The sequence below is a fragment of the Hippopotamus amphibius genome, chromosome 2 (genome assembly GCF_030028045.1).
Source record: "Hippopotamus amphibius kiboko isolate mHipAmp2 chromosome 2, mHipAmp2.hap2, whole genome shotgun sequence".
NCBI lineage: Eukaryota > Metazoa > Chordata > Mammalia > Artiodactyla > Hippopotamidae > Hippopotamus > Hippopotamus amphibius.
In genome coordinates this window covers 184121328-184146750 of record NC_080187.1, presented here as the reverse complement: position 1 = coordinate 184146750, position 25423 = coordinate 184121328, and the positions used below count along the sequence as shown (strand labels likewise).

Below are 25423 nucleotides of genomic sequence, written 5' to 3'. Positions count from 1 at the left end.
AAGATTCCAAGGCCCCTGAACAGTTTCTGCTGGCCAATTTTCCAGGGGCATGACCCAAGGTAATGAGGGGGTATCTTCACCATGCAACCTCTTGGAGACCAGTTCCCAGGTCACTGGCCAGGTGAAGACTGGTGACCCAAGGATTTCACTCAGCCCAGGCAGGTGGCTCCGGCCACCACGATGCAAAGAACTCCAAGTTCCCATTCCGTCTCCTCTCCTCCCACTGCTTTCCCCCCACTTTCCTGTGCTCTTTGCTTATTGGCCTTAGTGAGCCCCTGCATTGCAATGGTTGAGGGAGCCCCCACATAAAGGTCAGGGAGCCCCTCTGCACCCACACACAAAAAGATGACAGGACACACAGGAAACGGTCCTTTTCTAAATCAATACAATTTCTCAAATTTATTTTTTTTCTTAAAGAAGTACTTCTAATCTCTGTCAAAAGGGAGGTGAGGAAAGGTCCTCCCTCCCTTGTAAACACTGAAATACAGATCTGAGAAACCAGGGTCGACACACACAAAAAGTGCATTTTACAAAATATCAACTAAAATATATTTTACATGAATTATGCTTCCATTGAAATTCTACCAGCTGCATTTTCAGGTTCGAAAAAATATTTCCACATCTAAGAGATTTCAAAAGCATTTAAATTCTGGGCAGTGGACCCTGCCTCCTGGGAGGAGGGGCCTCATCTCCTGCTGGGTGAGGCTGGGCTCCTTGGCAGCAAGGGTCCAGCACCCTGGGAAAGAGCAGGCCCCAAGGCTGGCTCTCCAAAGCCCCCAGGGACCCACAGCCACTCTGCCAACCTCTCTTCCTGCCCCCGCTCTCCTGGACTGATGCCTTCCTCCAAACAGCTTATTCAATACATGGGAACCCAAGTTCCTTCCCTTCAGGTTTGGGGTGGGGCTTCCCATGTGTAAATTCACCTCTGAATGGTCCAGGCCTCACCCCAGCCCCATGACCAATCAGGAGCGGCCGTCTGCTCAGGAACAGTGCGGCCCTGGGGGATTGCTGGGAGTGCCCTCAGGATTTGCTTCCACCTCCCTTTCCAGCTCCTGCCCAACTGGCCACACCCAGTGCCACCTCCTCAGCCTGCAGGGTCTGTGTCTGCCCCTCCCTAGGGGAGGGGGACCCAGTGCTGCCCCCCTTGGCTCCTGTCCCCAGGGTTGTGCCCTGTGGAATCTCTCGCCAGCATGTGCCCAGCGCCAGGCCCAAGCCACACTCCCTCTCCCTACCAGGCTCCTCTTTGGTACGAATAGGAAAGAACCAGGCTGCTCCAGCCCCCACATGGAGTGCCTCAGAGCCAGGGCCCAGTCCTGGCAAGGACAGCAGGGGGCTGAGCCTCCTAATCTACTCTGGGGGGCAGCATGAGGTGCGAACTGGGCCCCGGGGCAACACGAACAAACTGAAAATGCAGGCCCTTAGCTCCCAGAGGGAGCCGCTGCAGCTCAGCAGGTCTGTGAACTGATACAGTGTTGATTCTGGCTGGGATGTAAATTAGTGCAATCTACAAAAGACTAGGGTAAGGGGTGGCAGGGCTAGGGGAGCCACAGCACTCCTTTGGTTTGATTTCAGGTGGGTGTGGCTTGAAGAGTCCTGTGTGAAGTTCTGCAAGAGGTTTCCTAGAACCTCCAAGTGTAAGGCAAGAGGAAGAGTCTTCCAAAGATCAGGCAGCAATTTTCTTGCCCTCTGCCCCCACCCCTCCCAGCTCCCTTCTGCTCTCCCAGACACGACAGACCCTGCATTGATCAGCTAACTTCTGGGAAGCCAGACCTGCTGGGTGGCCTTCACCAAGAGGTGGACAGGAGGCTGACTCCCACAAGGGGGCCACACCCATGACTGTGAGGGCTGGTAACCTGTCCCAGCACCAGGGGCTACTGCAAGGGGCTAAGGAGGAATGCCAGAGAGAGGCCCCAAGTCCAGGAAGCGAAAGTCAACGCTCTGAGAGCCAGCCTCTGGCTCTCTAGGCCTGAAAGGAATGAGCTCGGAGCTGTGCTAGAATCTGGGAGAGCCTGGTCCCAGGCTAATGGGGAAGCAGCGGGTCACAGTGGGTGGGTGAGGTAAAAGCCGGCTCCCACTGCCCCTTGAAGGGCCCAGGGGAGGATAAAGAAGGACCTTTTGGGCCTGGTTCCTGAAGGACCTTCCCCCATTCCCCCCAGGGCCCATGCCCCTCAGGCTTGGCCCAGCCTCAGGGAAGACTGCTTCTTCAGGAGCCTCTGCCCAGGGGACCACAGAGGCACCCTGGGCCAAGCTGAGGGCTCTGATGCTTTTCTTACACCCTGGCCTCCCCTTCCCTCCCACGGGGCCCAAACACATAGGGGCCCCTGCCCTCCCCCCCAAAGAGAGCCACAGGCCAGCCACCTCAGGCTCCTGTGGCCCCTTAGCCAAGTGCTGTGCTTCAAGCGGTGCCCCCTACCCTGAGCCCCACGTGCCCGTGGGCAGCCCCAGTGTGGGTGTGAAGAGGCTACTGGGGGTTCTTGAGGATGCGGCCATGGCGGAAGTCATAGACATGGCGGCAAAGAAACACCAGCTCAGGGTCCGTGTCCTCGGGCACTGTGCGGTGTGGCGGGGTTGAGTAGTCCGCAGAGGGGGGCACCAGTGCTGTCTTTCGGCTGGGGAGACCCTCGCCTCGGCGCTTGGCCATGGCACAGAATCTGCAGTGACATACCATTCGCTGTCTTTACCACAACTATCTCAGCAGGAAGACTGATTCCTTCCCCACCCTGCCCAGAGAGCTGGGACATCCCCTCCCACCTCCACAAGGGCAGGGGCTGCCTCCATCCCTGCCCTGTCCTGTGGCCTGTGTCCTCTCTGCCAACCTCCACTCCATCTCCTCTGTCACTGGGGAACCACACCTACTGGGGCCTCCCTCCCAATCACCTGCCAATTCTCTTTGATTTTTTCTGAGAGCAGTACTGTAACCATCCCCGTCCCTGCAACTCTGCTCCAATCACTCTGCCTCAGAGGGGGGGCAATTTCTCTTTCTTTCTTTCTCTCTTTCCTTTTTTTTGTATAAAAATCAGATGATGGAAGCACTCTGTGAAAGAAAGTTCTAGGAGGTCAGGCCTGCTAAGTCAGATCCCCTTGGGGATCGCAGGAAGCCCCCCAAATAACCCTGGGGAGTCTGAGGGGAGAGACTAGCCACAGGTCAGAGGTACAGGGCACAACCCACCTGCAGTACTCTGCAAAGGTCAAAACGTAGCACTTCTCTTCGATGCAGGCCACACTGTTCTGGTCCTGATGTCTCGATGCAAAGACTTCATTCTGCAAAGGCTCAAGGGGAGAGAGGAGGGGTTGGCTACCAGGGTGGGAAACACCTAACTCCAGAAGCAAGGCAGACATTAACCCCTCCTGCTGGGACTCCTGACCTGAGATAGGTAACTCCAGCTAGTGCCCAGAAAGCCAGGGAGCTTCCCTGGAATTTCAGCCTAACGGCTCCTCATCAAGCAGCCCAAGGCATTCCTCTAGGTCCTATCCTGCTCAGGAGCAGCGATGTGCCTGCTCTAGCCTCTGACTGACACCGGCCTCCCGACCCCGACCCCAGCTCAGGGGAGGAGAGGGCAACTGGTGTGCATCCTCTGATTCAGGTGAAAAGTCCCAGGAAGGGAAAAAAAGAGTACACGGGAGCCCAGCCTGGGGGTGGAGTAACCACACCCAGGTGGTACGACCTCTCCTAGAACACAGCTTGCCAGATGCCTAGGGGTGTCAGGAGAGTCTTTTCGCCCCTCCCTCTCATGCTACAGACAGTAAAGGTGTGCAGTGCTGCCTCCCCTTTCCTGTCACCAGGAGGACACACAACTACGTGCCCCCATTCTGGCACCCCTTGCTCTTGGGGGTTCCTTTTCTGCCCCGTCTTTCAAGACAAAGGTTACTGTTCCCTTTGAAATATGAATTGGGGCAGTGCTGGGAAAAGAGGCTGCAACTCAGGCCCTTTCCCAGGTTCTCTGGTGTCCAAGGTGATGCGTCCGGAGGCTTGACTGCCCAGGCTGCCACCCCATACCGTGTTCTCAGTGCCCCAGCCTCTCCCCCACCAGGCAGCTCACCTCGTGCATGCTGGGACTGCGGCCTCCCTGTAAGTGCTCTGGTCTGTAATACCACAAGAGGCTCATCATCAGCTCTCCTAGGACGGAAAGAGATGCAATCAGGGCTTGAGCTAGCAACTCCAGAGTTCCTCAGATAGGCAGGCGGGCTGGCCACCTGCTCTGGAGGCGCCTCCAACTTCAAAGCCTGGGCCAATCCTGCAGACTCCAGCCACCCCATCCCCTGCCTTGGTCCAAGTCTGGCAATTCAGTGGCCTAGAGTGCTGTTAGGCATAGAGGAAGGAGGAGGAAAAGGCGCTGACAGGTGAGGCAGGGTGACAGGGGCCCAGGGCCCGACGGCTGGAAAGGTTAATGAGCTGATCCAATCCAAGCACAAGGCCAACGGCAGCCCTGAGCAGCAGACAGACGCTGGCTTAGTGGAAGGCAGACTCCGCCAAGAATGTGGGACACTAGTGCCAGGTAGAACTCTAAGCAAGTGGTACCTGATTCGGGGTTCTCCCAGAGGGCAGAGATCTTGGCCACATAAGGTGTGGATGTCTTTCGAGGGCCTGACTTGAGCAGGACAGTGTCCCGGACTCGGATCGTCTCTCCATGCCGCTCCACCGCCTGGTAGCTCTTTCGGATGGCTGGTTCCGGTTCATCCTGAGCAACAAACCAATGACACAAACAAGCTTGTGGGGCTGCTCTCAGCATGGGGAGGGAGTGACATCCTCTCTGTGCTTTCCTCAGGACAGTCAAACTGCTGAGGATGGAAGACTGCAAAGGCGGTTTGCACTCTGGCCCCTCGTCCCTGAGCCTGGCTTTCAGGGGCAGGATGGGGAATCCTCACCATTGCAGAAAGGAAGAGAAATGGGAACAGAGCTAAGAAAGTGGCTCAAAACTTCTGGGGCTGCACTCTGACCACCACACCCCCAATAGCCAGCTCTCTCACTCCAAGCCCCCAGCACCAGGTAAGTCCTAATGGACAGTCTGGGTCTGACTCTTAAACCACCACGGTAAGTGGCAAAGCCTTACCATGGGCAAATTACTTAATCTGCTACTGAGCCTGTTTCCTCATCTGTGAAATAAGGGTAGTTATAGGACCATGGGGTGTGTGTACCTCACAGGGCACTGGTGAGGATGAAAGCAGGTAACACACGCAAACCGCTTAGCTCCGTCCTGGCCCATGAGAAGTGCTCAACACATTTCAGTCGACATTCTTTTCATCACCCCAGACATTCCTGTATCACTAATTTTCTCTGCCTATCCCAATTCCCCCTATACATACTTATTCCAAAAAGCCTCCAGGAAAGTTCTCCACTTTATAATCCAGGAAGAGAGGCGAAGACATTTCAGGAGGCTTCCCTGAGAGGTGGTGACAGAGATGGCAGCCACCAATTGTGACTGACTGTCCATTCCTTCACTCCCCAAGGTGCAGGGCACAGGATCAGTGGGGGCTGGGGGAGAAGGCTGGGCCAGTGTGATCTGTTCCTGGGGTACAACTGAGCTAGAACCCCTTGTCACCTCTCAGAGTGGCCAGAGCCAGGGGTCCCTGGGATGCACCTCGCTGCAAGTCCTGTGTCCCTACCACCACTCTCCCTTCTCCCCACTGGCTGAGAGCTGGCACTCACCAAGACGTAGACGGCCTTCTCACAGGCAGCCCCAACTGGCACCCAGCCATTCGTACGGCGGCGGCGACGGCGGCGGGGACGTGGGCGCTGGACACGAGGCTGCTTGGGGTGGCTGGGCCTGCGGGCAGCCTTGCTCCGCGCAGTGTGCCTACAGCTGGAGCCCGTGCGCAGACCTGACTTGGAGCCGCTAGGAGGCTTGGCGCTCTGAGGGCACGCGCGGGCTACGGTCTGGGGCTCCGACGTGGGTGTCTGAAGATGGGGGACAGGCTCTGCTGCAGGTGGCACGCTGGGCACAGGGCATCCCAGGAGGGGGTGAGCAGGTGAGGCAGGGTGGCCAGCTTCCGGGAGAGGAAACTCCAGCTGGCCCAGGGACCGGCAGCCTTCTGGGAAAAGGAGAGAGAGGGTCAGGGCAGGTAAGAATAAGCAGTGAACCCCCGGCCTCTCTGCTTTCAGAGCCTGCTTCCGTCTTTTAATTCTAAACATGAACCCAAAGGCCACGGAGGTGGCAGGTGGGGTCAGAGGCTGTTAAGGTAGATTATCAGTGACTGGACAAGGGTTTTTCTTGATCTTGGAGACTGGCCCACAGACATCTCCATCTCCTCTTCTAGCCTCGAAGAAGGGGAAGTAATGGGAACGGCGTCTCTAGCTCTGACTTAATCTTCCCTCTCTAAGGCTTCCACAGTACGCAGGAGCAGGGGATCTGCAGTCAGACCAGGAGATGAGTCCCAGATCTGCCACTTACCAGCTGTTGACCTCAGGGAACTCACTTTACCTTTCCATGCCTTGCGATAGAAACAGCAGTTGCGAGTATCATGGTGTGTCCTAGGTGGTTTTTCTATCAATGTATGAACTCTTCTCATCCTTACAACCACCCTATTACCCCCATTTTACAATTAAGGAACCTGAGACACAGAGCGGTTACTGGTTTGTCCCATGGTCATGTGGCTGAGGAAGTGGGGAGAACATTTCAGTCTGGCTCCAGAGTCTGTGCTCAATTAACATGCTGTATGGCCTCCCACATATAAAGCACGAACAACAAGCGCCTGGCACATCGTGCTTACTGGTGTCTCAGGGCAGGGGGCTAAGGGTCTTGGGTCCCACAGGTTAAGTGACTAGACTTAGAGAGTGGTATGGAAGAGAAAGAAAAGCCTAAGCAGAAGCCTGTTCTCATTTCTTAGAGCTCCAACTCACGCCAGAACCTGAAACAACCAGTTTGGCCAGAGTCAACCGGCCTATAAAGTTGTTTTATAGACCCCTTCAAGAAGGGCTGTGGAGGGGAGGGGAGAGCCCTGAGGAGGCCTAGCCCCTCACGTCACCAGCAGCAGGGCAGACCTGCTGGCCAGCACGGCTCCGGTCACCTCACTTCCATCCAGGAACCAGGAAGGAAGCCTGGAGCGGAGTATGAGGACACTCCTGCTAGTCTGGAAGAAGAGAGATCACTTATGGCTGTCTCATCAGCTACGGCACGAGACTCGCAGGCGTCTGGATCTTGCCAAGAAGGTAGACACCAAAGCCTAGGCCCTGATAGCAGCCTGTCTGTTCTCAGAGTGTGCCTATCCAGTGTGTACCTAGCAAGGTGATTCTAAGTCTGGGCATTACTTCTCTTTCAAGGCCTGTATGGCCAGGACGAAGCTGTCCTACTGCAGCTGGCACCACCTACCAGGCCTGGTACATACCAGGCCTGGTACCCACCACCCCTCCTGTGAACGCTGAACTTGGTTGGCATGCAGATGGTCTGGGTTCTTGGGAAGTAAGGAATTCTAGTTCTCCTCAAGGAGGGCAAAAGGGACATGGGAACAACTTGATGAATGTACTACTTTCAACTTCCAACTTGTTACTCAGAGTCTAAGAATGGGAATCCCAGTGGGGAGGGAGGAGAGACCCTCCCTGCCCACGCCACCACCACAATGCTACCTAACTGCCATGCCAAGAAACCTCCACAGACAGCGGGGATGGAGCAGGGCTGCTAAGAGCTAAACATGGACTTCTTTCCTGGGGAGCTCCTAAGCTGGGGGCACAAAACTAGAGGAATCCTCCCTTCTCAAAATCCCCCACCCTCCCACACAGTAGCTAGACGCCAAGGTACCCCACCCCAATCCACGGCCCACCCTCCTGGGACACCATGTCTCAGAGACTCCCTGGTACACCCCACCTCCAGGAAGGCATACCTGCTGCAAAAGGCATTTTGTAGGGGCAGCCGCCACAGGTAGTGCCGATGTGGGTAAGAGACGGGGGCAACATTTCACAGATGCTGTAGCCATTCACTCCAGTTTCCTCACTGGAGCAGTAGCGAGAACCCCATGGAGGGTGCTGGAAAGGGGTGCCCGCAGGCACGGAGCTCGGGGCCAAAAGAAGCCCCTCGTTAGGTGCGGCCACTGAGGACAGCTTGCCCTCGGGGAGCATGGGGCAGGAAGAGTAGCCCCCACACTGCAGCCCGTCTCGGCTGCAATACAGGTAGAAGTTGCCTAGCGCAGTGAGCTCAGGCCGACCACACAGGCCACTGTAGTCGGCGGGGTTGCCAGGCATTGGGAGCGGGGAGAGCTGGGGTGCGGGGAAAGAGGGCTGGTGCAGTTCCTGCTTGGGGGCAGGTGACTCCTCGCCTGGGCGCCCGGGCTCCGGCTTTAGGGCGGCCTGCCCACCCATCAGCAGGGGCAGGTGGGGGCGCAGCCCCAAGGGGCTCTCCAGAGCCTTGCTCAGGGGCTGGTAAGGTGGCTGGCTGGCTGGCCCACGAGGGGTGGCCGAGGACCATGGCTCCTCAGGGCGCCCTTGCCAGCCGAGTGGGCCTGCAGCCTCCCCAGAGCCAGCCCCCTGCCGGGCCTTGGGATAGTTCTTGCCATTGACCTTGGCCCACTTTGGCCTCGGGGCCTTCAGTGCTGCTGGCTCAGTGGAGTGCCCATCTGCTTCTGGGTGGGCACGAGGTGGCCGCAAGGGTAGCTCCCGCTCCTGGCTCAGCTTTAGGAAGGCAGCGGCATTCAGGCTGGCCAGTCTCTTGGGAGCTGGATCACCGTCTCGGCGGGCCCCCTCATCCGGTGCCGGCTCTGGGGACAGCTCCCGACTTCCTCCTCCAAGGTCCCCCAGCCGGGGACGCTTCTTGGAGGAAGCCCAGCCTCCAGTGGCCCGGTCCCGGTCCCGGCTGCGGTGGGGGTCTCCCCCTCGGCTGCGGCGGGTGCCCACCAGGCTACTGGCCTCTTCCCGCTCCAGCAGCAGGTTATTGAGGGCCTCGGCATTGAGGGAGGCCAGGCGCCGCTTGCGGGGCTGGGGGAGGCCGGTGTCCTCACTGGATGGAGCCGGGCTAGGGGGCTTGGGCAGGTCGGGGGGCAGCTCATCGGCCTCATCCGCGCTCCGTGGACCGGCCACATTCTCCAGGCGGGTCAGCAGCACTTTGCAGGCCTTGGGCTTCTCAGGAACTAATGGGCGCTTCCGCAGTGGGTAGTTCTTGCGGCGCCCCATGAGGTGCCCTGGGCTCTCAGGAGGACCTGGCTCCACACCCTCTGCCCCCTGCTCCACACTGCTGCCTTCCATCTGCAGGGGCTCCCGGTGGCCCGTGGGGCCCGAACTCAGCATGGGAAGAGACTTCCTCCGCGTGTGTGTCATGGAGTACCTCCAATCTGCAGGACAGAAGGCAGGCAATGAGAGAAGCCCGCCCTGGCCCGCCTGACCTGCTTTCTCCCCCACTGCTGCCCATCCAGCATCCCCTGCAGTAATTCTGGCCTACCCTCACCCCATCTCCAGCCTGGATTTTCCTGGGACCCCACTTCCAGAGGGCAAAGGTGGGCTCAGGCTACCAGCAGCTGTGCAAGCACTAGCTGCCCCACTCTCCTCTGAACCAAGCCCCTGGGGAGCCTATGGGGCAATGCAAACCCCAGAGTCAGAAGACAGAAGAAGCTGCATGCAAAGGTCTCAGTTGTCTCTACCTGTTCTTCTCCCACTAGATACTCATCGCAGGACAGGAGGAGACTCTGAGGACACGGAGTCAGGACAGGGGCTTGGGTGGCGGGAGCCTATCAATTCCTTCAAAGACAGTATCCACCCCCTCCCCCTTCTTGGGGCTTCTGAGATTGGCCACAGGAGGATAAGGAGACGGACAGTGAGGAGCTGAGATGAGGAACCTGCCTGCTGGGCCATGGAGGAGGCCAAGTCCAGCCTGTGAGGACACCTGCCTGGCACCTACAGCAGGACAGCCATACCCTGGATATCGCTGGAAAGACCCCTGAAGGGTGAAGGTCTGGCTCTGAGGAGCCTGATGGGGGAGGTCTCAGCCAGCCCCTGGAGCCAGCCCTACCTTAGTCCAGATTCCAAACAGCCCAAACGGGGGGGGATGCCAGTAAGGCTGGGGCCAGCATTTCCCCAGGGCAGGAAACCCAGGGACCGTACTCTAGACCTGTGGTACAGCTTTAAAGGCCTACCAGCCACTAAGAACTGGGAAAAGAAAGTACCAAAGGACAAACCCAGGCAGCCGTGTTAGTCCTGCCCTATTCCTCACGACTCCCTCCTGGTAGGCAAGATGCCTGGCAGGGGGCAGGAGAGGGGAGAGTCACAGGAAACCCAGAGCCCCAGAAAGAAAATGTCCATGATCAGGAATCATCCCCTAACGTTGTGTAGCAGACACTCCCTCCATCCCCAACATACCTGGGGCCCCCGGGGCCCCCTCCTAATAGAAAAAGGCCAGAGCAGGCTGCGTGCAGGAAGCTGGCAGGGCTCAGGCGATGAAGAACTGAGAGACGGGGCGGGGTGGAGCGGGGGGCACGGACACCGTCGGTTCGGTGGTCAGTCACTACTATGCTGTTCACTACCTATACCCCAACAAAGCAAGGTGCTGCCAAGTGAGGTGTCAGGCTGGGCTCGGCCCTCCCAGGCACTCTGCAACCCCTCCTGCAAGCTTCTCAGCTTAATTTCTCTCTTGCTATTGTTAGTCACACTCACTCCACCAGAGGAGCTGGGAGCAGTCCCTGCAGGGCCAGGATTTAACCCTGAAAGTCCCAAGTCTGAGGGCTCCCAGGGAATCCAGAGCTCTTCCAGGAGCTCCTGTGGCCATGGGCCAGTGGCTGGGGTCACCGGGTACCTTCTCTCCAGGGACATGCCACACTCGTTGAGGAATAGTGCTCTGAAAACTAGGCTGAGGGCAGTGTGGGTGTTCCTCACCCCTGAGAAAGAACCTGGAAAACTGGAAAAGGGAGGCGGGGAGCCAGGCACTGCTCTGGCCACGTGCGGGGACCTGCATACCCAGACACCAGGCCCCAGGCGGGACAGAGTCACAGAAGGCAAATCCATTCATTTCTGAAGCACAGACTAGGGCGCTCCTGAAAAATCCCAGGCATATGCTAGGCTCCCTACGACTCTTTCTTGCTTCTAATCAGGATGACCACCCATCCTTGATCACTCGGCACGCTTATTAGCAATGCCTCTTTTCACCCTCAAAAGCATTCCAGTTCTTACAACCTCAGGCCTTCCCTCAAGTGCAGGGCACCCCTGTGCTGGAGGTGAAGGAGCAGGAACAAGGAGAAGCACGTCTGTATTTCCTGGGGAAGCCTGCGCCCAGCCCTCCCCCACCCCCAAAGGGCCTGGAGAAGGAGGGCAGTGAACAGACCACACAGCTGAGCAAGGGCCAAAGCCCCTCAACAGGTCCCAAGTTACCAGAGGAGTCAGGCCAGGGAGTGGCCAAGGCTGAGGTCACCTGGGTTTATGGCCTTTAAGGACATGGACACCAGTGCAGAGTAAGGAGGGGTAGATGGGAAAGAGAAAGCGAACACAGGGAGGTGTTTTCAAGTCTGATCAATGAAGAGTTCTTCTCAGGGTCCCTGGTCTGCCCTCTCTTCCCCCCACCCTCAATTTGCTGGTAGACTGGCCACATGGATGGATGGCCCGGAGATTCTGGGACACGCGGTCCCACTCAGTCTCCCCCTCTCAATATGAAAAAGATTAGGAGGGGAGCCTTCCACTTTCAGGAGCCTGTCCCCAGAACCTGGGAATTTGTTCCCGGTGGAGTCTCTCTCTCTGTCACCTCCCTCTTAGCTCTCCAGTCCCTCAGGGACACCCACTGTCCCCAAGGCTGATGATCCCGGGAAGCCTCTGAATCACAGGGTGCAAGTCACATTTCCAAATCAAACGTAAGGGCCTCCTGCTAGCCTCCCCTGAACCCGCAGAACAACGCTTGGCTTTCATGCGGTGCCCAGGGCAGCAGCGTCAGTCACCCTCGTGAGGAGAGGCTGGGGTCTCCGCTGCCTCCCGCTCTGCCCTCCAGGCTGACGCGAGTGAGTGAGTCACGCTCTGAAGCCAGGTGGATGTGTGAGAACTTCGGCAGCAGCTTCTCCCTGGGGTGGGGCTGGGTGGAGGGGGCGCCCAGCCTGCTAGGGCCCCTCCAACCGGCAGGGGTGGCCCAGCGAAATGGGGCAAGAAGATCCTAGGAGAGCAGCAGGCTTGGTTCCCATTCCAGCTCTGCCAATCCTCCTGCTGTCCTGTTCCCTCCCACTTACACACGAGCTCAACCAGGAACTTTCTACCACTGCCAACAGACAAGGGTGCCCCAGCTCTCTCAGACTACCCTCTCTTCCCTGGGAAGCCCTGTCCTTCCAGGGACAGGTAGTCCAGGCACCCTCGGGAGAAGGTTCCTAGGAGGGACTCCCTGGGGCATATTACCGCTCGCCTAGACCATATCGCGCAAGCTCTCACGGAAGAAAACCAGTCTGACAGCTGCCATGAAGCACAGTGGCTGGCCGGTGGTCCTCTGAGCCAAAGACTCAGTGAAGCACAAGTTGAATCCAAAATCACAAGCCTGACCAGGGCTGGGAGACGTCATCTCCACAGAAACAGAAAAGGAGGGAGGCCTTGTCTTTTGCCCTCGCACTGCAGCAGCACCATATACCCAGCCCCCACTGCCCACCAGGGCAGGTGGAGGACACCCAAGGTACTGTGTGCAAGGGCAGGTCAAAGGCCTGGAGGAGATGGGCTGCGGGCACCAGAGGGGAAACAAGGGCGAGGGTGGGGGCCTGAATGAGCAGGTCAAGCCCAGATCACTCCCTGGGGCAGAAAGCAGAGGCCGCCCTGGGGCAGAAAGAGGCCCTCAGCCTTGGCCGTGGCTCTCCCTAACTTACCCAGCTCTAGGCCACACCCCCATCCCCTTCCTCAGGTGTTCAGGACCCTGGGCTCTGCCCCACTGCGCCTCCTGAAACCTCTTACCCACAGCACTTTAAGTTTTGCTTTTCAGGCTTTTTGGTTTACTCGTGATGGGAGGGAGTACTCAGAAGGAGGGGACAGGTCTTAGGTAACAGCAGACCAGGTGGTCCCCTGGGTGAGGGTCAGGAAGGACCCTGACCCGAGACACTTCCCTCCTATTTCACCTAAAGCCACGCAGTTGGCACCGAGTTAAGCACTGTCCACCTCTGCAATCTCTCTTGGAATAATCCCCACCCCTCAAAGGAATAATACTTTTCCACAAACATTGAGTTTCTTGACTCTTCTATCAGAGAAGAAAAGCAGCAAGAGCACAAAGGCAAGGCCCTGCTCTTTTACACTTAGTTGATGTTACTTCATGGAAAAACAGAGAGGTGAAGCTGCTGAAATTCTCGTGATAAAGCCAGATAAAGATGGCGGCTGCTGTCTCTCGAATCCTCCAGAGCTGGTAAAATGGGAAGAACCAAAGCTTTAAGTCAGGCAGACCTGGACTGAAATGCCAGCTCTGCCCCTCGTGAGCAACTTACTCAACGTCACTGGACTTCAGATTCCTCATCTCAAAGAGACACATCAGAAAGAACTTTAGTTAAGGGTGGGGGCAAGAACGACACTAGTGACCATGCAGGAGCCTAGCAGAGTAGGAACCAGGCAGGCCAACATCCTGGGGATCCCCCTCTTTCAGACCCACAGACAGAGGAGGGAAGCCCGCCCCTGGCCCTCGAATCCCCAAATTAGGAGTCCAGAGCCACCAGGGGTGGTGAGAAATCTGAAAATGCAGGCTGCACCTGAATCCTGCTCTGCTACTGTTCCACTGAAAACACCCGGGTGTCCACCCCAGGAAACATGGCAGTGCAACCCCTTTTCCACTGGGACCCAGTATGGGGTGAACTGGGGGGGGGGGCGCCTCGGTTTACAGAGCAGCGAAGAGGACAGGGGCAGAAACTGTATCTCACAGACCCTGAATAACAGCTCCACGCCTCCAAGAAGTAAGAAAGGCAAGATCTTCAGATGCTAAAGGCCCAGGGGATGGGGTCAGAGGGCACTCGCTCTGCCTGCTGCTGCCATCTGACTGCAGCTTCAGTGCAGGCACCCAGAGAGAGCAGAAGCCTTGGCTCCAGCAGCTCAGGGCTCAAGCCCCAGGGTACTGCCCCTGAAGAGAGGGTCTCCTTGGTGCTCATTCAGCCTCACTTGCTGCGGGTACTCAATTCACTCTGCAGTCAGGCCGGGATCCTACAAACACCTGGGCAGGAAGCACGGTACCTGAGCAAAAGGAACTGGCCTGACCCTTCTGGAGGCGGGTCATTTTATAGACTGCCTTCAGGTGTGGTGGCCATCTGAGGCGCTGGGCCGTCTGCTCCGAAGGCACCAAGCCTATCTCTGGCCTGTCAGACCACCTGCTCCTCACACTTCACACTGGGGGCTCCCAGGAGCCCAGAGAGGTGGGAGCAGCAGCGCAGGGAAGGTCCCCCCCCACCCCACATAGGGTCCAGAGCGGTGCACAGCCCAGCCTCACAGCCAGGCCCCACCTCTGGCTACTCCTGTCCACGCTGACCATCCCAGCAGGAGGGCCCAGACACCCAGAGCTACACCCGGGCGTCCAGAACCTCCATGTACTTCTGGCTCTGGACACAAAGCCAGATATCAAACCTCTTGTTAACTGTAAAAGAACATGAATCTCTGTGGGGAGGGAGGGGAGTGTTACCTCAGACGGTAAAGCGGTCCCCTCCATTTTACATGAGAATTGCATTAAGTACAGGAATACAGTAACAGCAGAGCTGGTGGAATCTCCTTCTCCTTCTCACTGGAAACAGCCAGTCCCTAGTCACAGTAAGGAAGAAACTCAAACCTGACGAATTAGAACGTAATCACATGCAACACAAAACTAATCTTCAGAGGCTTTCTTTAAAGGCACACGTCCCTACTGAAGGCAAGCTGCCTCCCCCGAGCTTCTTCCCAGCGCCCAGCTCCCGTGTGCGAGGCAGACCTCTACGTGCAGGTGCTGGTCCAGCTAAGCCAGCATGCTCGCCGCTTCCTCCCGGGCACGTGCACCTCGTGCGACCTTTGCTCACCCAGCCAACATGTGCTGGGCCCTCGCCACAGCTCAGCTCAGCGAGACTCACATGGGGCTGGAAGCCACTTCGTGCCACTGCCAATCCGAGGTGGGCTTGGTCAATGGCTGACATTCTCTGAGCCTTGGTTTCCTCATCTACACAGCAGGGTTGTTATGAGGATCAAGTTAAGCAAGAATGTGTGTCAAGGGCCTAGCAGAGTGCCTGGTATACAGCAGGCGCGCGACACAAGCTCATTCTCTCCCCCTACATGTCAAGGATCAGGCTAAGTGCTGAAGAAAAATGCAAAACAGACTGAGGAATGGGAGCTTGGGCTGGCAGGAAGACAGAGGACAAAAGTGTGCGACAGGGCGGTGACTGAGTGCTCGGAGCTCAGTGGAGAGAGCCTGGCTCCAAGGCAGCCTCCCAGAGGGCATACGTGAGCCAGGTCTTTCAGACTCTTACTGAGGGTCTCCTTCATGCCAGGTGTACTAAGCTCAGGGGGAAATGGACAGCACTCTGAGAAATCTGCTTCGTAAACATGTGGAAAGGGCAGGAGACAAATGCAACTTTCCCCAGACTCACCACCACTGGCTCCATACAGGATTACTCCAGGGTGGGGGACAGGGAGCTCTGGCTGAGGCCCCCTCAGACCCTCCCACCCAGACTCCACAGTGCGCAGGCCAGGCCAGAAGCAAATCTCCTCCTGGCAGTTAAAGTGTGGAAGAGATAAAGCAAGAACAGGGACAGGGAACCTCAAGGCTCAGCAACAGGCCAACCAGGAGGAAGCTTTGTGTACTGAAGCACCGCTCTCCAAAAAACACAACAGCTCACCAGCCTGCTCCAGGCACCTGCCCGGGAGTGGCAAAGGTATGTGTTGGTTCAACCACCAGGACACTCCAGGAACCAGTAACTTAGATTTCTAAGATGGCTTGCCGAGACTGGAGGTGCAATCTCTTGTCCTGAGAAGAAACTGGCCAGCCAGGCCAACATGGGAGCTCTGCCCTCAGCCTCCCCAGCAAAGTGCTGACCTCCTGAATGAAACAGCCATGAGGAACAAGACCCAAGACCAGGCCTTCTCAACACTCCGCCAGCATGAACAGAACCACAGGCAGCCCCTACTAGAGTTACAGGCACCCAACCCGAATATCTCACGCCTAACCAATTAACTAAGTGTTTAGTGCCACCCCCATCATGCAAGCTCTACGGGGACAGGCGGACTCTGCCTCCCTTACCAGTAAATCTCACCCACAGGGCTTATTAAGAGCTCGCTGAACCAACGAAGATCTGGGTGCCCACCTGCTCCACCCCATATAACATTTCCACCCTAGACTGATGGCACCACTTGGAGCCCAGGACAAGAAACTCTGACCTCCAAACTCTCCCTCCTCCCCAGGAGTCCACCATGCTCCTTCAATGTAACCCACAGTTCAATAGGCTACTTTAGGAATTCTCTCATGTCACACAGCACAACCCTCTTCCACTAACATCCTCTTTCTTCTCTCTCCCCACTTGCCCAGCCACCTCAGGAGACTATTCCTCTCATTCCACGTCTTACTTCTTACAGTCACCATCACTCATTCATCCTTGCCACGCCCCCTCCCCCCAGGTGGCTGTTACCTTCTCACCCTAACGAGGAGAGAATAGAAGCACAGAAAAGTAGAACTTGCCCACACTCCCGCGCCATCGAGAGGAGAGCTGAGGCGGCTGTTGTCAGTCCCCAAGCCCACGCCCTGAACCGCAACACAGGACAGCTGCTGAGTCACAGACTAACATTTGAGATCAACTTGCATGTGCAATTTTGCTTTTCTGTGCTATTTTAATTATTGGCATTAACACATTATTAGTTTTTCCACCACAAAGGAATTGAAGATGTACTATGTTTAAATGGCATCTGTGTACTGGCCGGGGAACATAAACCTAATTTTACAAACTGTTTCTACAGAAAAGTCTGTTCAAAGTTCCCAATACGCTCTTAGATGCACTTCTGAAACAAACACATTTTATATCCTCGAAAGGGCTAAGGGCTGCAAAGACACGTTTTCTTGTTTTCACAGTAAATCCAGGAAAGGAGTCTATAGATTGCCCACACACATCTAACCACATCTCTTGAATCAGATGAAATCTCCAGCACGGACTGCAATAAACACTGAAATTTGGTTATCACACTCCAAACAGCCATCTTAATATTCGAAGACATAGTACCTGACCTCTTGGCTACCTCTTTGGGCTGAATAAATCCAAGTCCTTCCAATTTCCTCTGATGATCATCTCTTACTGTCATTTCATCTATTTTACAATTCTTTTCTACACTGTCCAAACTGTGTGAACCCCTCCAGGCACAGAGCAGGGGACACCCCCTCACTACTGAGGAGGGCCTGCGGACCCTGACTGCAGTGGAAATGTGACTCCATCTTCCACTCTGGCATATGTGTCAGGATTTCCTGGCACCAAGCAACACCTTAATACCTTTGCCATGATATCTATAAAGATCCTCTAAAAACTAATAATTCACCTCTAGGGAATTCCCCTTGTAGTCCAGTGGTTAGGACTTGGCCCTTTCACTGCTGGGGCCCAAGTTCAATTCCTGGTTGGGGACCTAAGACCCCGCAAGCCATGTAGCACAGCCATAATAATAATAATAATAATAATAATAATAATAATAATAATAATAATAATAGTAATAATAATAATAATAATAATTCACCTCTAAGTCACCTGGCCAGATAAGAATGTGATTAACAAACTGAATTTTCCCCATTCTAGACTGGTAGCTGCAGTTGGAGAAGGACCACCCCTCTCCTCTGAAAGGCCACCCCTTTCAATTTTCTCCAGGCAGGAAACTCAAGGAACTGCATCTAAGGAGGGTGGAGGCCCAAACAGGCACTGAAGATGGAAAGGAAGCAGGGGCGGTCAGCACCTCTCCAGGTGAGACCCTGGCATCACGAGAGGCAGAGACACACCAGCACCCTCCCCCAACCCTACTGGAAAGAAACTGACATAAGAAAAAAGATACAGACTTCAAGTTTCTGCCTGGCATTAATCCTGTTAACTAAGACAACTCACTTGTCATTTTTTCGTTCAGGTAACTTGGTTATGGTGCCTGGGAAATCAGTTCCTATTTCAAACCTCAGACAGGCTGAGAGACAAACCCATTCTTTTATTCCTGGTACCTGCAGAGGATCTCAAGGGCAATGCTGTTGTTATTATTATTATTATTTTGGTGGGACCCTGAGACAGGTTAATAGCCAACCATCTCTGCAGGTGTTTCCCACTGGGAAAAATGGAATCTGGATGAAAATCCTTCCCAGGACGTGACACAAAGTCCTGGATGTGATTTTGCCCCGAGGCCTGCTCACCAAACCCCAAATCGTCAGATCCCCAGCTTCTAGATCAAGTCACCTAGGGCAGGACACCAGTCTCTCCACTGGAACCTCAGGACCAGGCTAGGACTCAGCCGCTCTGCAAAGCCAGCTCAGTGGAGCCAAGGGCACTTGTCTGGCCCTGAGCAGGCTGCCTGCAGCCTCACGGCCGCTGCTGCTCTTCCTCCTCCTCCCTATTAGCAGGTTTACTGCTCATTAGTGGCAGTACCAGGAGGTGGGCAGGGGAAACATAAAGGAGCTGAAATTCAAACCAGTCCGCTTTACTTCCAGTTAGGTGCCTCCCATAAAACCAGGCAGGATTTCATCATCCAGGACCTCCCTGTCCCCTGTTTCGGGGAGGTCGAAGCAGCCTGAAGGGTGAGGCGCTGCAGAATCTCGGGACCCCAGGTGCCAGGAGCCTATGCCTCTAATCCTCACAGACTCTTGACCACATGCTGAACTGTCCATCCTTTCAGGGTCAGCAGGCACTTCCAGCCAGGAGCTGGCCCATCATGTCAAGGCTGGGGACCGGCAGAGCAGGAGTGCTGAGCCTGCCCTCCATGTCGAAGCACACTCTTCTTGTCCCTCCAAAGTCCCCCAGCACAATGGCAAGTTCACAAAGGAAGGGAGTCCTGTCAGACTATGTGAGCAAATTCCCATAAATACTTGGGCCCGTAGTACTGCTTATGTAAAATGCTTCCCCATTGAGAGATGCTGCTTTATTTACATTCTTCACAACCCATTCATAAAAAGGAGGCCCTTTAATGTTGGGGCTGTTCGTATAATGCCCCATAAACCTGGCAGCTTCAACTGACAGCCTTAGTTCAACAACAGGCTACTTCTCAACTCCAGAGACATTTTCCCCTTAAGATTTTTTTTCCTCTTTAATGACTCACCTTGCGACAGGGTGCTGAGGCCAGATGTTGCCGGAGCAAGGCCAAGAGGAGTAAGAACAGATAAAATGAAAACACACAAGTCCTCCTGAATGCTGGGACAGAGAGGTGGGGAGGAATGAAAATAAATAAATTGAAAATCCCCACAGAACTCCAATGCGAACTGTGTATGTTGCGAGGTTGAATCCCTTCCAGGTTTACTGAAACTTCCTTTATGGATGTCAAAACGCTCCCCAACTTATACCTCTACATACCAGAGACGGTACGGAGGGGATTTTTTTTAACCTCAAAGGAAAAGATAGAAGGCTCTTTCTGGTTTTTAATTTGCACTGCCGATGAATAAAAAAGCAGAAATTTTCTCTGCTTCTTTGTAAAAGTGTTCTAGGGGCTGCTAGATCCTAGAGGGGCATGATTTGCTCACAGTGAAGAAACTCAGACTAATCACAGAAAGAGAGGCAGGGCTGTGTTCTAAGACACACAGCAAAAACAGACCAAGCAGCTGAGAAGAGAGGCCAGGAGATGCATTCTGAGGTAGCCTCTCTCCTGCGACTGTAGAAGCAAGAGCAGAGTAGTACGGAATTTTTTTTTTTTTTAATTGACGGGGGAGCGGTCTGCATTGCCATGGCAACTGTGAGGGGTGGCTTTCCCGCTTGGAAGGGAAATGCTGGTCCATTAATCATCAAACTGGGGCACAAAAGGGAGGTTTGGGGGAAAGGGGATGGATGCAGAATTTATTTTTTCACTGTCTAGACTCAAACCAGTCACCAGTCCTCTCCCCCATTTTCCCATCGGTCCAAGGTCGGTGGTAAACAAAAACGGAAGTTCCAAGAGAGCTGTGATCGTAAGCCGTCCTCCCTGATGGGTCCGATGTGGGGCTGATCGTGCCGCCCGTGTCTGTGATGCCCGTATAAACTCCTCTAACATCAGTCCCCAAAGCCCTGTCCACAGGCCAGACCCAGGAATCTCTCTTTCCTATTCTCAGAACCATGCTTTCCCCCATTTACACCCAGGATTGAGAAGAGATAAAACATATGGATTCATTTAGCATGGACAACAAGGAAAATTGCATAAGAGCAGCAAAGCTGGGTGGGGAGAATGGCCTGGTGAGGTAGGAGGAAAACAGGATTACAGCCCTGTTCCAATTCATGTCTATAAGGTGTCATGTGAGCAATCTACAGGACAGACCCTTCACCAGCTGGAATATCAGAAGCAAGCATTTGCTCCCCACGCTAAAGTACCCCAAACATGCCCTATGTATATGCCTTAGACAGAAAAGGTTGGAAACCACCAAGGACTCCATAGTAGCATTTCCAGGGAAACAGAAGGGAAGGTTTCCCCTTTGCTCCCACTCAACTAAGCAGTCAACTGCATTTATTCATTCAGTAAAAACGATGTGCACAGCACTATACCAGAAATCCTGGAATACTCTCACACACACACAGGTTTAATACTCATACAGTCCTTGTCCTTAAGAAACTTGCAACTGACAAAAGCACTCAAGAAGACACTGTTATATTGTAAAATCCAGAGTCACAACCTCAGAGGCAAACAACATGGCCTGGAGGGGTCTGAGATGAAGGATGAGTGGGGTTCAGGCAAGGAGAAGAAGGCAAGGGCCTCCTAACTGAAGACAACCTGGGGAAATCAGCAGGAGCAAAGATACAGGGAGATAAATATGCAGGGTACAGCATGGCTAGGGGAGAGCCTTAAGGGACACTGTCTAGGATGAGACTGCAAGAAAAGGGGAGTCACTGCAAGTCTGTGAGTAGGGGAATGACATGGGGGAAGGAGTGCTTTACAAAGAATGATCTAGCAGCTGTGTACAGAATGGATCAGAAGGGCCAGAGGAAGCAGGAGGGAAAGGGAGGCCATGACAACAACACAGGCCTGACATGGGAACAGCAGGGTAACAGAAAGGAAGAAACGGAGGAAGATATAAAAAAGAGAGAAACTCTTCACTGGCTAAACTCTCCAGAGCAAACCCTCTTAAACACTTGATCTGACTGACATGAGTGTCCTGCGAGGTAAGAGCTTGTCAAAGAGGGAATCATTGTTTTGGCCATTCTCATTTATGTTCTGGTGGCCAGACCAGGTCACCCCTTCTGACTGCCATCAAAAGAAATCACATACATACTGGGTAGCCCCACAGAAGACACAAAGACCTTGAGATGCTTCATCATCCTCTGTATTTTAGACATACAATTAAATTCTCTCAGAAAAAACTTTAGTCTCCTGCATGAGGTAATACCTCCCTTTCCCACAAGCCTCAGCTCCGCCCAGGCTGGGGTCTAGACCCTCTTGGGGAGGGGGATGGAGGATGGCAATGAATTAATTCTATGCTCAGACTAAGCAAGGGTGACAGACGGTTTTCCCAAGGAGGGATTATAGTCAACCACAGCTGGGTGCAGCTCATAATCAAAACCTTCCTGGGGTGGGACCCAGATTTTTAGCAAAAGTCTACATTCTAAGTCCCCTGAATCTCCCTGTTTTTGTGGTTCCAATTCTTCTATTAAGTATGGGATCATAGGAGAGGGCACAGGAGCTCTGAGTGGGTTTTTACATATAGAAAAAACAGCATCCAGCTTAGAGCTGGTCACTGGTGGGGTTAGAGGCACTCATGGCTTAAGCCTCTGGTTCCCAAATGTCCTGCAGTTGGCCAAGGACAGTGGTGTTCCTTCAGGACATGTGGGGGCCCTTTTCTCCCTTTTTCAGAAGGCAGGGGGGTGGAAAGGGTGGGAGGAAAGTCTCTCTGGTGATAGAAAGAAAATCGTTTTTATTTCATTATTAAATTCCTGCCTGGGTTTTTAAACTCAGCTTCTCATTTCTCTGTGTGAGTACCTCCTTTCGCTAAAGAAAAGTGCTGAAGGCAGCTGTCCATGGATTGCTGGAGTACTTCTGGGAGGTATCTCCTAGTCCCCAATCCAACTGGTCTTCTGTCCTCTTAACACTAGTGACAATGGGGGACTGGGAGATGTCCCAGGTGGGATTAACCCTCCGCCTGCCTGTGGGCAGACCTTCTACTGAAACCTTTCATTCCTGGCAGGCTCCGGAGCTGCTCACCGGACTGTCTCCTGGGTGAGTCCAGCAACAACCCGGCTGCCACCGGCCAGGCCCACCGTGCGCACACCCCCACCTCTGCCCCCCTGCCCCACTGGGTCGACCCCACTCCTCCCAGAACAGCAAGGCGATCCGAGGCTGGAGCGGTGAGCCAGTGCCGCAGCTCCGCCCGGCGGTCGCCCCGGCCCCCGCAATCCTCGGGGCAGAGTCCGGCCCGGTCGCCCGCCCCTCGGGGTGGGTGGCTCGGATCAGCTCCCCTCCCCGACGCCACCACCTGCGCCCGCTCCGGCGCCGCCTTTGTCCGGCGCTTCGCCGCCAAGCGGGCCCCTCGGGCCCGACCTGACCCGGCCCCCGGCCCCGGAGAAGAGGCGGCGAGGCGGGCAGGGCAGGGCCAGGCCCGGCAGCGAGCACTGGGTCCCGCTGTCACTTGGAGGCGGTCTGACAACTTCGATCCCCCCGCCCCACCTCGGACTCGGCCGCCGCTCCGCACGGTCCCCGCCGGGCCTCCCGCGGCCCACACTCGTTTCTCGAACCTGCTCCCTTCCTTCTTTGGCGCCTCCCTTCCTCTCAGTCGGATCGGGTCGGGTCTACACTACCCCCCGCCCCGGCGTGGCCCCCATCCCCTGCCCCCCATCCAGCAATAACCGGCCAGCTCCCAGCGCGGGAGGGCGCCCCCCACCCAGTGCGGGCGATCCCGCGGCGCCGCCCCCGGCCGCGGCCCCTTGCCTCGGGGACCGCGATGGGGGGAGGGGGCACAGGGGGGGGGCGGGGGCCTCGCCGCCCGCGCACTCGGAGGCGAGCCGGCTCTGCCTCGCCGAAGAAACGACCGGCGTCCTCCCGCCCTTCGCGGCCCGGGACGCCCGCGCCGCCGCCACCCGGCCAAGCTGCCACCCTGCGGCCGCCACCCACCCCGCCCCCGGCCTGCGAAGCAGGCGGCCCCCGGGGGCTGTCACCTCGAGGCGCTCCGCACTCCCCGATGGCGGGACCGTGCCGCCGGACCCGGGGGAGAGAGGCGGCGCGAGCGAGCGGGCGGCCGCACCTGCTTCGCGTCGTCCGTCCGTCCGTCCCTTCCCGGGCTGGCGGGGGCGGCGGCGCGGCGCGCTCGGTGGGGCGCGCTGACGGGCGACCGGTCCTCTCCCCTTCACTCGTCTGCCTCCCTCGCTCGCTCCCTCCCGCCCGCCCGCTCGCCCCTTCCCCCCCCCCTCGACCGCGGCCCCCAGCTCACCGGGACGGCGGCGCGGACGGCGCGGCTCTGGGCGCCCGCAGGCCCTGGCCGGGCTGGAATCCGGCGGCTGGAACCCCCCGGGGGCGCTCAATTCCCGGGCTCCACGCTGCTGCGTCAGCGCCTCCTCCTGGGGGCCGGGGCCGGGCGGGCGGAGCGGGGGCCGCGGCCGGGCGGGGCCGTCGGGGGGGGCGGGCGCGCCTGGCCGGGGCGGGCGGACGGCGGGGGCCGGACGGGCGGGGCAGGCAGCCGGACGGGCGGGCGGCGGGGGCCGGGCTCCGGGATCCGCTACGCCGCTCGCGGTTCCCCCACAAACTCCCCGAGAGCGGAGCCTCCGCCGCCCTCCTTCCTGCTTCCTCGTCCCCAGCCAATCAGCAGCGCGCCCCTCGGCCAGCTCCGCCAATCAGCCGCCCCGCCCTGCGCTGGCCCCGCCAGCCAATCCGGCCCTCGGCTCCCCCTCCCGGTCTCCGACCAATCAGAACCGTGGGTCGGTCGTCCCAACGCAGGGGGCAGCACGAGGCGGCCGGGGGAGGCGGTGCGGGGAGTGGTGGGGCCTGGGGGGAGGGGTACGGTGCCAAGGGTGGTGGAGGGGGTTGGTTTTCTTTGCCGGCTTCTTGGATTTTTCTCGTCTCCATCGTCTCCAGAACATTAGCCCGTATCCTATGGTGACCCGACCCTGGAGCCCCAATCCCCTAGCTGCTACCCCACCCCACCCCCCCGAGAAATCTAATCTCGCCCCCTCCCTGGCCGTCACCTCTCTACATCCCTCGTCCCCCTTCTCTCCAGCACCCGCTGAAGAAAACTGCGGGCCGAGGGACACCCCCACGCCCGCCAGCGGCTGCTGCCCCCAGGGCAAACCTTCGGGAAGACCAGCCGAAAATCAGGCGAGGACAACCCCCCTTTCCTGCAGAAAGGGCCCCAGACTCCAACGAAAGGGCCCCGACTGCTGAGAAGCCCCTCCCGCCCTTGCCTCATCTTTCCGACTTCCCTGCCTGCCACGTCTCCTTTCCTTTCAAGCAAGGTCGGTCCTGGCTCGGTAACCCCTCACCCGCATCTCTTTTTCCTCTTTCTCCCCTTCACCTACCGCCCCCCCCCCCCCCACTCCAGTTCCTAATTCACCCTTCTCAGAAGCAGAGTGTGGAACCATCATCCATTTCCAGCCGATAGCAGAGCCTGGTCTGTGAGTCCTTGACACCCACACACCCTCTTCCACCACCGCGGGGAACATCAGAGCCCTCCGGGGGAGGGAGGAGGGGGCGGGCAGCCTGACAGCCCAGGCTGGACTCCCTCCCTCGCGTCCCCAAGCCAGGATGGGACCAAGTGTGGACACTTACCTGGCTTCCCCCTCGTCACCGAATGCTGTGGCTCCGTCTCACACCCACAGACGTGCCTCTCCAAGCCCAAGCACGCTCGCGGGGTCAGCGGGGTGGGTGGGCACAGCAGGCTGAGGTCACACGGAGGTGTGGGAGGTCCCTGTGAGGTGCGGGAAGGGGCTGTGTCTTGGGCTCCTTGTATTGCCAGAGCCGGCAAAAGGCTTCACTTCAGCAAGCACTGGATGTGCACATAGTAGGTTCTTGAGAAATGCTGAGTCCACCCTGGAACAAAGCCCCATTCCCAATTCAGCCGGGGGAGGGGAGCTTTGGGAGGTAAAAGGAGGAGCAGCAAAAAGAGTAGTGTCAAGTCACCAGAGCCTGGGAGCAGCCCAGGGAGGGGCTGGGTGGAGGAACACCTCTAGCAGAGAGAAGCACCCCCACTGCTGGGGCTGCCTAGGCAAGAGGAGAAACCCAGCCTTGGAGTGTGGCTGAGGGGCTCCTCCTGCACCACACATAATGTCTAGCCTTTCCTAGACCTTGAGATTCAGCACTTTAAGAAATCAGGGCTGCCAGCCCCTATGGCTGGGAAATAGAAGCCTAAGAGACAGTTCACCATTTGCCTCTAGAGCTGTCAGTGGGGCCCAGACAGTCAGCTGTATTGGGGGACATGTTTAAGGTGGGGGGCACCCAGCAGGGTGTGAATGGAAGCTG

General features: G+C 56.6%; 1 protein-coding gene across 6 annotated transcripts; it reads right to left on the bottom strand.

The window, feature by feature from the left end:
• Positions 1-363: 363 nt before the first annotated feature.
• Positions 364-24973, bottom strand: BAHD1 (bromo adjacent homology domain containing 1). Of its 6 annotated transcripts, none has more exons than XM_057724175.1 (7): positions 24734-24973; positions 7816-9255; positions 5648-6030; positions 4520-4679; positions 4041-4117; positions 3170-3270; positions 364-2651 (listed from the first exon to the last, which is right to left on the bottom strand). In XM_057724175.1, exons 2-7 carry the CDS (start codon positions 9239-9241, stop codon positions 2462-2464), a joined length of 2337 nt encoding a protein of 778 aa, XP_057580158.1. In that variant the 5' UTR covers positions 9242-9255; positions 24734-24973; the 3' UTR covers positions 364-2461. The 6 variants fall into 6 exon arrangements, with proteins under 6 accessions (XP_057580158.1, XP_057580157.1, XP_057580162.1 ...); XM_057724174.1 differs by lacking the exon at positions 24734-24973 and adding an exon at positions 23403-23753; XM_057724179.1 differs by lacking the exon at positions 24734-24973 and adding an exon at positions 23403-23753 and having other exon boundaries at positions 3170-3261.
• Between the last annotated feature and the right edge of the window lie 450 nt (positions 24974-25423).

What these genes read in the sequence shown, in the direction of transcription:
- BAHD1 (XM_057724175.1), bottom strand. Translation starts at nt 9,241, where the DNA reads ATGACACACACGCGGAGGAAGTCTCTTCCCATGCTGAGTTCGGGCCCC. An exon ending in CAAAATGCCTTTTGCAGCAG is followed by an intron (nt 6,031 to 7,815) that starts GTATGCCTTCCT and finishes TCCTTTTCCCAG; the next exon opens with AAGGCTGCCGGTCCCTGGGC. An exon ending in GCAGTCCCAGCATGCACGAG is followed by an intron (nt 3,271 to 4,040) that starts GTGAGCTGCCTG and finishes TCTCCCCTTGAG; the next exon opens with CCTTTGCAGAATGAAGTCTT.